At 37.4% G+C, this 15949-nt stretch overlaps 1 protein-coding gene across 5 annotated transcripts in view; it reads left to right on the forward strand.

The window, feature by feature from the left end:
• Window positions 1-15949, forward strand: part of Plxdc2 (plexin domain containing 2) — a 410802-nt gene that overhangs the window by 371172 nt on the left and 23681 nt on the right. For all 5 annotated transcript variants that reach the window (XM_036187497.1, XM_036187498.1, XM_036187496.1 and 2 more), the window contains one exon: window positions 14408-14568. In XM_036187497.1, coding sequence (XP_036043390.1) covers window positions 14408-14568 — 161 coding nt within the window. The remainder of the gene's footprint in view (window positions 1-14407; window positions 14569-15949) is intronic.

Consider the following 15949-nt stretch of genomic DNA (forward strand, 5'->3'; position numbering starts at 1 on the left):
AGAAGGTTCAAGATCAGCCTGTGTGGAAGGGGAGGGGAAAAGAGAGGGATAGAAAGAGGGGGGACGTGTAGAGTTAAGCAGTAAATTCTGCTCATTTTTATGTGAACAAACAGTGCTTGGTTACCATATAATACAGTGATTCACTTTTTCAAAAAGATCATAATGCTTCAAACACACTAATTTTTATAATAATTTGATGCTTCATTAATTAATACTAATTTCTACTTTAGTTTTCTTCTTTGGTGTTCAAATAACACCATGCAATAATTTAAAGACAATGACTAATTACTTACCACTAATTCTTATGTATTGTAAGCTAACTCTGGCCAAATGCTATTATTTCAATTACAACAATGAATTATCAACTTGTTCCATAAAATTTAAGCAGAAGTACTTTTAGTACATGTTAACATGAATGTTCAGCAACCACCAAAAGAAAAAAAAAAATAGTCTTAAAAATTAAGCTGAAAGTCTTGGAGACATTTAAGTACAAGTATAAAATGTGTTTGTTGGACCCAAAGAAAGCAGGAGAGGAAAAGAGGTGGAACACAGAAGAGGCAGATACAACCAGACAGGCAAACCAAAACAACAAAATGCCAGACGAGTTCCAACAGCAATAGTTGTCTCACCTGAAACTAATCATCAGGCATTGCTTATCAGACTGACAGTTTCGAAAGCAAGATGCATAGCCAGAGGTAAGGCTAAGTGACAAGAGTGCTTCCCCAGCACGCACGAGGCCCTGGATTCTGTATGTGGCATCACAGAAAATACAAATCAAGACCAGCTATGTGTCGTGTATAATTTATGTGCCAGGAAAACAAAAGGTTATGATTATAAAGAGCTCCAAGGTGAAGTGACTGGAAATATGTGTATCATCAACACAAATTGTAAAACCCAGAGTAACTGTAAGTATCAAACTAAACTTGAACACACAGAGATAAGCAGGAAAATATAAGAGGGGCAGTTCATCAGGAAAACATTACAATTTTTGAAAAATTAGTCAAAAAATAGAAGGAAAAAGAATTCTATACTTTAAAACACATGATCAACCAATGTGGATATGATTGATGATTTTAGATTTCTGTTTCTAACAGCTATAGAATATGAATAAATTTGGCTTGGTAGTTAAGCTGTGCAATCATGAGGACTGAAATTTGGATTCAAGTACCCACATTACAAGCCAGTGATACAAATGGCTGTAACCTCAGCTCTGAGGGATTTTATGTCCTCTTCTGGCCTCTGGACTTGGACATGAGTGTTTGCTTGCGCGCGCACACACACACACACACACACACACACACACACACACACACACATACACACACACATGCATATACACTCATGTAAGCACATACACACAAGTAAAATGTAAAATTGTAAAAAATGAGTCAAATGTGGATCAGTAAAACGATACTGTCTGTTGACAAAGAGAGCATATTTTAAATTCTGTCAATAAGAAGTGATACATGTGCGGACTGAAAATTATTAGTATGAGCAACGAAATGTCAATACAAATATATACATTTTAATCTTATTAAGTATTTTTTTGTTAATTTTATTTCATTTACTTTACATCCTGACTTTAGTTTCCCTTCCCTCCTCTCCTCTTGTTCCCTGCCCCCCTCACCTCCCTTCAGCCCCCCATCCATTACTCCTCTGTTTCTGTTCAGAAAGGGGCAGGCCTCCCATGAGCGTCAACAAAGCATGGCATAACAAGTTGAGGTAGGACTAAGCTCCTCCCTTTGTATCAAGGCTGGACAAGAAGGCAACCCAGTATGGAAAACAGGTTCCCAAAAGCCAGCTCAAGCACCAAGGGCAGGCTCTGATCCTACTGCTAAGAGTCTCACAAAGAGACCAAGCTACACAACTGTCACACATATGTAGAGGACGTAGGTCAGTCCCATGCAGGCTTCCTAGCTGTCGGTCCAGAGTTTGTGAGCTCATATGAGCCCAGGTTAGTTGTTTCCGTGGGTTCTCTTGTGATGACCTTGACCCCTCTGGCTCTACAGTCCCTCCTCCCTCTCTTCAACAGGATTCCTGAGCTCAGCCCAGTGCTTGGCTATGGATCTCTGTTCCTGCTTCCATCAGTTACTAGATTAAGGTGCCCTGATGACAATTAGGGTAGTCTAGTATGAGAAAGACAAATACCACATGTTTTCTCTCAGTTGTGTGTCTTAGAACTTATAGTCTCATTAAATCATATAAGTAGCAGTGACATGGAAGGAGATGAACTGGGGAACAAAGGGGACTAACAGGAGGAAGAGGTGTGGAGGAGTGTGCCCTTATAAAACCCTGTCTAATAACAATAAAATAAATTTTAAAGAGGAGTTAGGAAGAAAATACAATGTTTGGATTATCCCCAAATATGTAGCAAGTCAATAATACTGAATAATGTATGATTTAAAAAGAGACTATAACAAAATTTTAATAATACTGAAAGAAGTAATAATGAAATAAAATAATGACATCTTGCAGAGTGAGGTGAAGAGACCAGCCAGCCACTTCAGATTGCTTATAGTGTGACTCAGTTTATATGAATTTCATATAAATACAAAGTTAATTTATAGTAATACCAGAATTTGCTAATAAAAACTTTATACACTGAAACTAACATCACCCAAGTCTACATCTCAGTGAACTGCTACACAATTACAATAGCCATTCTAAAGCTATGGAGCTTTATATTGGATTTAATTGATTAATCTTTAACCTTTTGTTTAAAATATCATTACATCACTTCCCCCCTTCCCTCCAGCCCCTGGTATATCCCCTCTTTCCAACCTCTCCCCTTCACTTTCAAATCGACAGCCTCATTTTCTTCAATTGTAATTGTTACATATGCATGTACACATAAATACAGCCTGTTGAGTCCATTTTTGTTGTTTAGATATATAAGGTTTCAGGGGTGGCCAATTAATGTTGAATAACCAAGTCAGAAGGCACATCCTTGGGAGAATCTATTTCTCCCTGTCTCTTAGTAGCCTTTACTTGCCTATAGTTCTTTGTCTAGGGATGGGACCCTATGAGATCTTTCCTCTTCTGAGTTATCTTATCTATTGATATTGCCATTGTTCAGATGCTGTTTATGCAGCTGTGTTTACTTGAGGCAGTCTCACAGCAGACTTCTTGGTATTCTGGTTTTTAATGATCTTTCTGCCCCTCTTCTGTGATGTTCCCTGAGCACTCAATGCAGAAGCTGTGCTTCAGCTGTATCCATTGGAATAATATTCATTGATCTCTGTGTCATGTCCAGTTGTGGTTTTGTGTAATGGTCTCCATTTGCTGTATAAGAAAGCTTCTTTGATGAGGGGTGATGGTTACACTTATCTGTGGGTGTGAGGATAAAATTGAAAATTTAGTTAAATATTTATGCAAAGTGGCAATAGTAGATTTTCTTCTAAGATCCATGATCTCACTAGGCCAGGACAATTGACTAAGTTTCTAGTTAGCCCTCTCAACTGTGGAGCTGTCCTCATGGCCACCACATTCCATATCTTGCTTTAGATAAGGTTACTTGGGTAGACATAGTTATTTAAGTTTGTTAACTTGCTTATCTACAATCTGTATGTCTCAATAATATAAATTTTACCTTGATTTCAAAAAAAGAGAAAATAGCACATTTTGGTATGCTTTTATTCAATGTATGTTTACTTTCTTCATGTCTTTTTTAAGAAAATGCTTCCAGATGTCTTGAAATTCTCTAAAGTCAATATTCATCTTTACTGAATCACCTTCTTTAATTAATAGTTGGAAAATTGGACACTTCTGATTACTTAGGTTTTACTTTAAAATATTCATAGACTCTTCCAATTTATTTGCTAATAGTGAATTTAGCTAACTCTTGGAATGATAACTTCATACCAGGCAGTTTCTGAGGGCATGGCATGTTTAACCTACTCAGCCTCTCCAGCAGGGGTAAAGCTGCGGCTCTTTAACACAGTTTTTCATGTTGTGCTGACCCTCAGCCATAAAATTATTTTCATTGCTACTTTATAACTCTAAGTTTGATACTGTTTCAAATGGTAATGTCAATATCTGTGTTTTCTAGTGATCTTGGTGACCCCTGTGAAAGGTTGAAAACTGCTACTCTACATCAGCACCCTGTTATCCCTTTCACACATGAAGTTTCAGAAACAGAGTCTGTCCTCTGCCCGAAGGTCCCATGTCTCCTATGCATGTAGCACTTTACCAGTACACTGCCCTCCCAAGGGTGTTGCTTCTCATGTTGCTCAGGTGATTATACATTCATTTAGTGTTCAATTCTCCTCTACTAAAATTATCCCATAAATCAGACATGAAACAGCAACTTTGCCAACTCCATTGTAAGATAAAAAGGAGCCTTGTTACTTCTCAGATCTCATCCCTCAACAGTCTGAAAGCAAAACCTGTACAACTGTTTAGATCATGAAAGAGTTAGCTACCTGTCAGATGGAGGCTTTCATAAAGTTGTCTGACCGAAACAAGTTAAATCCACCTCATGGTCACCCATAGACAAACAATAGTCTCTCTAATAATCAATACAGGATGATATATTTTCTTTTCCTAAGACTTGGTATCCCAGGTCTTGAGAAACGAACAGTGTAGAAACATCTTAGCCTGTGTTTTCAATGATACTGACTCCTAAACTGTACACACCCAGCAAATTGTACCTTAACAGTTTCAGGTTTTTCTTCTTCTACTTCATACATGAAACTTCATTTGCTGACTATAATAACATGAGCTAAATTGAAATTCAAAGCTCTAGCCAAGTGTTATTTGCGGGGAGGGTATTGTCCTCACCAGTATCTGTCCCCTTGAGAAACCTACACCACCGATGGATTTCTGTTCATATTCCCTTCTAGGAACCAGACATCAGGCCACAATAGTATTTGGATTGTAAGTACATCAATAACTCTGATTCCAATTCTGATGTATACAAATTGCTAAACTAACATCTTCAGCAACTAAGTGAATCCATGTTTTTATTTTTGTTTTATTTTTTGAGCTTCAAAGGTTTTTAATCTTAAGTATCAGCTCTAAAATCAGTGAATTTGAGTTTCCCTGGGGATCTTGCAATTTTCAAGAGCAGACCTTTAGTTATGACCTCAGGTGACTTAACTTTATTTAGATCCCTACTAGACCTCAGCATCAGAAGACTGTAGTCCAGATGGCAGCTCCCAGGTCTGCTCCTGTCTACCACTTTCCTGTTATGGCTCAGAATACAAGCTTCTCTAGAGTTGGGGATGCAGGACAAGTTCGTGCCTCACTTTGAAAACTCTTGCAGTACTCTTACTGCTCAAGGCTGTTTTGGCTCTATGGGATCTTTTGTGTTTCTGCATGTATTTTTGCATTTTTTTTATTTCTGACAAAGTGCAATTGAGGTTTTTATTGGGATTGTATTGAAACTGTAGGTTTCCTTTGGTATTTTGGATTTTTTCCACAAATTTTATTTTTCTGATCTCTGAGCATTGGCAATCTCTACATCTTCTATTGTCTTCCTCAATTTCTTTCTTTAGCTTTTTGAAATTTTAATTTTCACTTTCTTAGTTAAGGTTATCCTGAGGTAATTTTTTTTCTGGGGAGGGGGAGCTAGTGTAAAATGTTTCCCTGGTTTCTTTCTCAGTATATTTGTCACTGGTGTATAGGAAAGCTACTGATTTTTGTGCATTAAATCTTTTACAATGCCACATTGCTGAAACTATTTATCAGTTATAGAAGTTTTCTGATGGACTCTACTTAGTCTTTTAAGTATATACTCCGAAAATACAAGTAGCATTATACAGACTGAGCAGGTTGTAGTTATGTATTCAGGATTATCTATCTACCTACCTCCCTACCTAGCTACAATTAATGAAAAACAAGGCTGTGAATTTGAAAGAGAACAAAGAGGTTCTGGAGGGGGGGAAGGAAGGGGAAAGTGATGTAATTATATTTCACAAATTTAAAGACGTCATTTAAAAAAGAATACTTTTATCTCCTCCTTTTACATTTGTAACTCTTCTCTTTTTACGCTGTATGCTCTGGCTAAGAGTTAGAATGCTATATTGAAAAGGTGCATGGACATTGGTCATCCTCATCTTGTTCCTGATGTTAATAGAAATGCTTCTAGCTTTTCCACATTTAGTGTGACATTATATATAGGCTTGTTTTATATAAACGTTGTTAAGGAAAGTTCCCTGATCTTGCTGGGGCTTTTATAATAGTTTTTGATTTATTCAATTTTGCATAGGACTTTTTTGCATCTATTGAGATGATCAAGTGATTTCTTTCCCTGAGTCTATATTGAAGCACTGGTGTTTACTTACATATGTTGAACCATCTCTGCACACCTGGAATGAAGCATATTTGATTGTAGTAGATGAATTTTCAAGTGTTTTGTTGAGAATTTTTGCATCTATGTTCATCAAGAAAATAGGTCTATAATTTCTTTCATTACATCTTTATTAAGTTTAGCTTTAGCTATCAGTATAATTCTGGCTTCATAAACTTGAAAGTATTCCTTCCTTTTCTGTCATATGGAATAATTTGAAACACTTCAGTCTAGTTCTTCTGTAAAGGTCAGGTGAAACTCTATGGTACATTTATTTCAGTAACAACATTAGTGATAATATTAGCATGATTGATAGAGCATCATAATGCATAGGATGGCAATTATTCTGAGCAGTAGTAGCAGCAGACATTTCACTGAATACCCACCATATGTGAAGACCAATGCCAACTACTTTATAAGCATCACACCATGTCTTCAAAGCCATCATGGGTTAGGAAGCACTATTATGCTCATTTTTGCATAGGACACAGAATGGAAGAGACACTCTTGTCCTTTTGGTCGGACAGTATGAGCTGCTCCTATTCTCGGCAGCCTGAAGGCTGTGTTTCAGGTTAGTGCTTTAGAAATGTCTCTATTGTCATATCAGATCTTTTCCTGGCATTGGGGATGGAGTGCAGGGCCTTCCATATTCTTAATGAGCATTGTACTATTGAGCTAGATGCCCAGCCCTGAAGAGGATTCTTGTCTGTGTTCACAATAGGTGATTCATTTAATAGCTAGGTTATGTATACAAATGTTGTTTTAACATTAATGACTTTAATATGGTACAGATGCGTTTGAAAAGAACCACTTTTTTATCATTTACTCAACCTTGGCAATACTTTGTCAAGCACACCTTTGGTGTTTCATAATTAATACACTCTTTAGCAAACTATTGCTACCTTTTTCTATCATTGAAAATCCCAACAACTTAACCATGGAAGTATTTGGCAGGAATTTCTACAAGGAAATATCCCATGAAGTCCTTCAATTTTATACTTAGCTAAAAACTAAAACAATAAGATTTTCTTGTAATGTAGATCCCCCCCAAATTTTATGGGTGCTGAAGAAGAGGGAGTCAGTAGTATAATTATTGATAATAAGGGGTTTGTGTTCCAGTTAAGAAACCCCCTACCCTTGCACATTCAGATAGCCATAATTAAACTCAGTGGATCAAAAGAAAGTTCATCAGAGTAGTATGGGACTTGTGGGAGAGAAGAAGGGGAGAGGATAGGATTGGAGGAGGTAGTGGAGTGTGAGCATGCCTGTAACTAATATATCCATGTTTGAAATTTCCAAAGAATTTTTAAAGGAAAAAATAACAAGAAAAGTGTAAATGCATCTTAAATAAAGAAGATAATTTGATATAGAAAGCTAACATTAGGAAAAAATTAAAGCCTTAAAGCTACAGGTAATGATAAAAGCAAATATTTGAGGGCCAGTGGGTGATGACGGAGAGTAGCACATGTAAACATAAGAATGGAAAAGCTACACTGAATAACCCCAAAATTTTATTTGAGGCCCTTTAGTGGCTATAAATATCATCAATCCACTCTGAGAAGATTGCACACACTCAGAGTAAAAGTACTAACAACTCACTGTGTCTAGACACAAACTCTCACTATGTAGATGACTGTCTCAACCCTTCATTTTGATTAAATCAGTATTTCTTATATTAAGGTTTCAAGATATATTACCTTCAGTTCCAAAGATTAAAAAGTGATGTGTTATTGATTTTAAAATGGGATTTTCATACTCTAAGTTAACTCATCTCAGAACATTTCAAAGGCATCTGTGAATGAAATTTCACAGTCACCTGGCAGTAAGAACGACTTGGAAAAGTGGGGTTTACCCACTGCCTTTGCAAGTGCTGTTTTCACCATATAATATACATTTGGGGTGTGTGCGTGCATGCGTGCATGTGTGTGTGTGTGTGCGTGCGTGCGTGCGTGTGTGCGTGTGTGCGTGTGTGTGTGTGCGCGCACGTGTGTGCATGTATGTGTATGTGTGTGTATGTGTGCGTGTGTGTATGTGTGCGTGTGTGTGTGCGTGTATGTATGCGTGTGTATGTGTGTGTGAGTGTGTGTGTGCGTGTGTGTGCACGTTTGTGTGCGTGCGTGTGTGCGTGTGTGCGCGTGTGTGTGTGTGCCTGTCTTCATTTCTCTTTACTGAACTTACTAAATCCCATAAACGGCAATGTCACAGTATGCATCATGGCAGTATTGGGAACTGGGTATGCTTTCTCAGTTACTGCAGGTCACCGTCACTCTTGAAAATGTTTAGGCCCAGTAAGTAAAAGATGCTTCATTACAAGCCTTGTAGCCTGAGTTTAATGTCTAGAACCCACCACATAAAGGTGAGAAGAGAGATGCAACTCTGCAATGTTGTACTCTGGCACACACACACACACACACACACACACACACACACACACACACCAGGCACAAAAACACACACACATGCAGAGACACATACCACACACATATGCAAACACACAAACCATGTACATACACATACACACATGAACGCATGCATGTGCACAAGCACACATGAAAGCACATGTGTGAACACATGCCATAAATATTTTGAAATATCAGTAAACTAAAAAACAGCTATAAAATGGTAACTGCCAGATTAAGAACCCAGAAAACTGAATAATGAAAAGTTGTAAAACGCATAAATTATCAAGGGAAAATTAAATTCAGTCAAGGTCATATCATGAGTATAAAAAGTAAAGGAAGAGGCAAGAAACAAACAAGCTACAAAATCACATCAGTTACAAGGAAACTTCCAAAGGAGAATCAGTTTAGTTAAAAAATTTATCCCATGACTTTCCAGTACTTGCTTTAGTATGTAAATGGGTTAGATTATGTTCCACAAGAAAAACTGCATGTGCCTGTGTGTTTTTAATCAAAACATGGAACACTGATATTTAAGACATTTTTTTAGTTCAACTTCATTCCAAAGCATTAAGAAAGAACATTTTGGCAATGTCCATGTAAGATTTATGGATTTTGAGAAAATTTGTACAAGACTTTGCCCAATCCATCAGGTCTTGAATCCCCAAAGGATATTAATACAGTGTGGAATTTATAGGCTGAAGCATCTCATTTTTAAGCCAGAAGAAGAGTTAGTTCTAAAGGGGATACAATTTTACACAAGAAATTTTAGTCTTTCTTTATTCTCAGACTTTAAGGACTAGTGATAACAGGCACAGGTCTCTTTAGCAATGTGTTAGAATATTTTGTCATATTATAGATGCCTAATTCTAAATGCAGAATATCGTTGCCATGTACACATAAATTCTGAGAAAAGTCTCATAAAGAATTAGGAGATACAGAGTTTAAAAGTGCTCCACTCTATGTTGAAGAAACTTTTACAATTTAGTCCTCTCACCCTTGCATCTTTTTCCTATCTCTTTGTTTCTTCCACTTTTCTTCATATCAGCTCATTTAGTCATAAATGGTCCCTAAAATAGAGTAAACAAGTCAATTCATGTAAAGTCTTGGATACTTTCTACTTTTAGAAACCTGTTGTGTTCACTGTTTTGGTGATGAAAACTCAGTCAGCAATATCAAATTGCTTTGACAGATGTGGCAGTTGTTAGTCCTGTCTGTATATGAATGCTGATCATCATCCTGTGAACTCCTAAAAAGCCACAAGTACTCCCTGGTCACTCAGATGAGGGTGTGCTATCTTTGATACTATTGACTTTTTTATGTTACACTTTTGTTTTAAATCATGTCTTAAACACGTTAAAAAAAAATGCCTTCTCTGTGTGGACTTATAATGTTTATTTTTAATATTCACTTCTTTGGTCTGGAGTTTTCATTATATGATGTCTCAGCTTTAGTTTAGTACTCAATTTAAAGCTAAAGACATGCCTGAAGATTTGAATTATTTGTGTATAATATTGAATTATAGTCGTTTGGTTTTATTTTCTTTGGGAAATGAATAAAAAAGCCTATGCTATATCTAAGAAAAGCATACGAATTTTGGTCTCATGACCAGACTCCTGTGACTATGCTTGAACATTCCCCTTTATGGACACTAAGAAGCATCACAAGAAGTGTATACCTGAGGCGTGTGCAGAGTTGTGCATGTGCTGACTTTGGCATGTTTCTCTCTGCCAATTTAAAAGATCAGCACTGATTGTTTTCCAAAGTTGACGTTGACATTTTAGTTTATTGTCTTTTCTGAGGGAGTATTAGTATCAGTTCATTGGAGGGTCTTCCCTTGAGGCACATGATAATTAGAAACAAAATAGAGAACTTAGAATTCAAAATATCAACATATCATTGCAGATGTTTCAGTTCTGCACCCCTTAACACCCCAATAACATCTTGGTTTCTGATCTGTAAAGTCCTTAGAAAACAGCTAAAGTAAAGGAGTTTTTTGCAGTATTTGTGGAATCACGTGAGAAGAAATAATCTTGGGTAAATTACATAGGAGGAGAACAATATATTCTCAAAAAATACATGTGCCTTTTGTTTCTTATCATTAGATGATCACTGGAAATCATCCTGAAATTAACATTAGCATGTTTTGTAATATTTTGGAATTAAGTGTTACATTTCTCCTTAAATTGTTTGTTCTTACAACGACACATGATTTGACGCATGAGGGTCACTTGACATTCATAAGTCAGTAAATATTTGTCTATTGTTGCCAGTGATTGAGAAACTATGAAAATGGCTTATTTTTTTAACATCATCATCATCTGAAAGACTGTGAAATGATTATTTACCTAGCAACGAATCGAACTCTGCACAAAGAATACTAGACATCACCAGGAATCTAAACATCTAAAAAAAATAAAAAAATGTATACTTCAGAGAGTGATAACATAACTTAAATCCAAATGTCTAACGTGACTGAGTAATGATGGTGAGAGCTGACATTTATGTCTTAAGAAGGGGACAAAATATGGCTTACAACCTTGGATATGCAAATTTGGTTTTATTTTATATTCCAAAGATTGGGCATTGAGGTCCTGCAATTCAGTATCGGTTTTCGTTCTGACTGGGATCTTACTAAACAGAACATATCCTTGCTCCCTACCTCCTGGCCAGGGAATCCCTTTGCCTCTTCTGCAGTTCCATCCTCTGGTCCACTTGGGAAGCCGTAGCCTGAGGTCAACTCAGTGCTTCATATCCCCATTGATATCCTGCACTCATCAGACATGTGAGTCTGAGAAGGTGAATCCCATAGATACCATAGGACCTGTGCTGGCCGCCTGGTGGTCAATAGAAAAGGGAAAGATAAAACACCAGTAAGGGAATGGAGAGAGAAATGGGAGAATGCAGAGATGGAGGAGTTCAGAGAAAGACAAGAACAAGGAAGGGCTGCTACAAGAGATAGTGGGAGGGAGGGGTGGGATTACACCTGGGTTCATAGAAACATTACAGACTTTTTACTTTTTTCCCAAGTATCCAATTTTACCATATTCTGCCCCACAGTGACATTTTTAATCAATCCTGTTTTCTTAAGAAAGTAACATGTCATAATCTTGGAAAATAATACGTCAATTCATAAGATGCAGTCATAAATGCATACTGAGTAAAGAAGCCAAATATATAGTTTTATGATGTTAGGAATCTGTCACTATAATTTGCCTCAATCTGCTTCATATAAAAACATAAGGTAATGCTATTATTACAGCTTAACATTAAATAAATGCTTACTACATGCCAGAGGCTCCCCTTAAGACCTATGTATGTAGATGTAGAGTTCTCCCTGGAACTCTATGTCATTGATGTCATAGTGCAGACTGGGCAACTGAGGACAAGGGGGATGAAGTCACTTACTAAAGCCATATTCCACTTTCATGGAAATGTCACCTGTTTTCAATGGCCTTTGTTATTCTTTCATTTTCCTTTCTTCGTCACTCTCAATTTGCTCTTTCCCTAAACTTGAGAAAGTGCTTCTGATGGCAACAGTGGCCAGAGACCCAGGAGACATCACAGGAGAGGCACAACCATGACCTGTGTTAATGGCACAGAACTAATTTTTGAACTGTCTTTTAAATTATTTTTCCTTTACTTACAATTACCAGATTTTTTCCAGAATTGTATGCCAGACTCATGATGTCAAATAATAAGGAAGGGAAGTGTTAAGAGCTCAGTGTTAGCTAAGGAAATGATGATCAGACAGAGCTGAAGTTTACAGCCAGCCTGCCCTGATTGAGCCCAGCTCTAATTTAGTAACTTTCCAGCTTTAGTGCATTTCTTAATTTCCTGGTGCCTCAGTTACCTCACCCGTAATGCTTACCTCTTAGAGTTGTTGGCAGGATATATGCAAGACAACACACATATACCTGCCAATTGCAAAGCAAGTTTATATAATAAATTGCCATTTAAATTTTATATTATTTTCTATTTAATTCATGTAATGGGAAAAAAGCACTAGGATTTTGAGTATTAGGATTTAGAAAAACATCACTGAATACCAAGGGTCAAGCAAAGAGCAAGTGATGACTTTGGGAAAATGAAAAGAGATCTAGGATTAAGTTCTGATTTTAGGACCTACCACTGAAGAGAGAGGGGGAGGGAGGAGGAGAAGAAAGGAAGGATAAAAGGCCAGAGAGAAAAGAAGAAGGGAGAGAGGGAGGGGAAAGGAGGAAGGGGAGGAAGGAAGGGAATTAAAGAGAGTAGGAAGGATTTTATGAGGTTTCTTTGCTTTATCTAGAATTCTGTAAGTTCACTTCAACCATCCATCTGACAGGAAGCCATGTCTGTATTTTACTAACAAATTCTTAAAGTCAGCAACAAACTGTTGTGTTATTTAATAGAAAAGATATTAAAACATAGAAGCAAGGGGTAAAAACAGCACAGAGAAGAGCTACTAATACAACCATTATGAACCACTTTCCAGAATATCCGTCCATCTGGAGAATTAGTTAATGACTCAAAAATACCAATCACATTACACACTAGCATGCAGTTACCTGCAACACATAATGTGGGATGCTCTCCAAATGCCTGAGTAGTCATCAAAATTTTCAGAATCTTAGAATACTTCATGCGTTATTTTATGTGGTTGATTAACTTTGGGTTGGATAGTCATTATATTGGAAATTTAATTTCCCCCATTTACTAACTCAAAAACTGGCAATACAAAGGCACATACCTTATTAGAATTCAGAGAAAATGATGCCAGGCTGTGACATCCTGGAATCTTCTCTTGTGCTCAAGTTTTCCCTTTAGAAAGTGATAAAATTAGTCAAGGGTCATTCTGCCTCCTACTGCTATGCTTCCAAAAAGCCTTTCCATTTAAAACAGGTTTTGAGGTTCATGCATAGGCTTTTTTAAAATGTCTAAGTTGCCAACTGAAAAAAGGGAATACTCATTTATGTAAAATCCATACAGAATATGAGGTTTTTTTTGCAATAACAGTGTCAGTTTGGGGAGAGAGAGAGAGAGAGAAAGAGAGAGGGAGGGAGAGAAATGTATTAGACAGTTAAACAGAATCTGAGATTTTTCTCACAATTCGAGTGGTTATAAGTGATTAATCAAATAGGGCTTCATGAGAGGATTTAGTCAGTATATTCTGATGCCCATCATTCACGTCAAAAGATTAGCCTGTGCTTGCAGTCCTAGCATGCCCAGACAGTCTAGCCAACCAACATGGTTCAGTTAAAGCAGGGGATCCTGTCTTAAAAACAAAGTTGAGAGCAATTAACGAAGTTATTCAACATTGACTTGCTCCCCCACATCTACAAAAATACAAGATAAATATACCCACATACGTACATGCACACACACAAACATATATACACATACCCAAAAGGCTACTAGTTGTGTTTATGAAACTAGAAATCGATATTCTACGATAGGGGCTGCAGATGTAGCTAAGCAGTAGAGTGCTTGCCTAACATGTACACATTCATGGGTTTGACTCCCAGCACCACTAAAAACATTAAATTTATTTTTAGCCATTAATATTATGGATTTGGTTACTTAAATAACTTCAGATATAAGTTGTGTGGACACACTCAAGCCTGAACTGACATAATAAAGATTCAGTGTTACTTTCTTACATACACAAACTTTCCACAAATGAAAATTTGAGTTTAAGAGTACACATATGAAGGACCTGACAGCTGGGATCTTCTTTCAGCCTCCACAGATGACAGTGCAGCTGAGAAGAAAGGAGGAACCCTCCATGCTGGCCTCATCGTTGGAATTCTCATCCTGGTCCTTATTATAGCAGCGGCCATTCTGGTGACAGTTTATATGTATCACCACCCAACATCAGCGGCTAGCATCTTCTTCATTGAGGTGAGTGCCAAATCCAGCCATGAAAGCCATGCTGGTGGATGGAGTGTTGATGAAATAGCCAACACCACCTGGGTTTAATGTTTGGCACATGATTTGTCAGTGTCAGGCTGGTTGATGTCACACACATCGCACCCACTCATGTCCACAGTGACAGATGACTTTCAGATGATGAAGTCAGACCTCTTATCTCTGAAGCTCTTAAACAAACAAGCTATCTTCCCCTTAGAGACCTAAGGGAAAATAAAAACCATACTTTCCGGTCTTCTTATACCAAATATGTTAACCAGCTGTTCTCCTGTCCTAGGAGGAAAGCCAGCCTATCCTGGAGATAGAAGGACTTGACAAAATTAATAAATAAATTTTCATTGAAAATTGGCTGTGTATATAATACAATAAAGTAGGTCTGTTCTCAAAATGCTCATAAAGTATACAGAAAAAAACAACTTTCACCACAAAATGACAGATATAAAAATGAGATACAATGTGATACTGCCATTGAGTATAACATGGATATATTTATTCATTTCTGCATAAATGCATACCCACATATCCACAGTAAGATTGATTTGATGCTGTTCTGTCCTATACAGAACTTAGGTTTAGCTCCAATGCCAAAAGAAACATAGAGTATGTACAGGAGCCATGACCAAACATGAGGGTCTAGAAGACTGCATCAGGGGAGCCTCAAAGCTACTAGATACAGTCAGCATAACCAATTCTTCTTTTTAGCCCAGAAGGGTTTCCTAGGTCCCTCATAGTTTCAACTTTCATGGTAGGATTTTGTAGAAGCACCCTCTCCTAACAGTAGACAATGCTGAAATGCTAGTCTGACAAAGGGAATCTGCCCTTGCAGATTTTCGGACACGTGAGCGTTGAATTTGAATTCGCTGCACAATATGTGGTAAAACAGTTTGGAATCTTGTCCCCTGGTTGAGTAAGAAATGATAATGCTTTAACAACAACAGGATGAAAATTTCCGTTGGCACCTGTAATAAGAAGGGCTGAGTGTAGATCAACTAGATAATTGTGTCAAAGTCCTAAATAGCTCCCTTTTATCTATAGAATAAAGTATGGTCTCCTTATGTGGCTATTCAGTGTATTTGCACTCCAGATTTCATGCATTATTTCCATCTCTCGGCCTCTCCAGCTTGGAATGGGAATTACCATCGTATTTTCCTCCTATCTTCTCCATCTACACCCTGAATGCCCCAAAACCTACCCCTGCAAAAAGTGTTCATTCTATTTCTTCCATCAAAAGAGCTGTCTCCTTTCACCTTAGTTCTTGAATTCAGGTGTCCAGCAGCCTTCAGTGACATGCTCCATATATGCTTTCTACATACATCTCCCTGACAGAACATGTGGACTTGATTTTTCTCTTACC

The sequence above is a fragment of the Onychomys torridus genome, chromosome 5, assembly GCF_903995425.1.
Source record: "Onychomys torridus chromosome 5, mOncTor1.1, whole genome shotgun sequence".
NCBI lineage: Eukaryota > Metazoa > Chordata > Mammalia > Rodentia > Cricetidae > Onychomys > Onychomys torridus.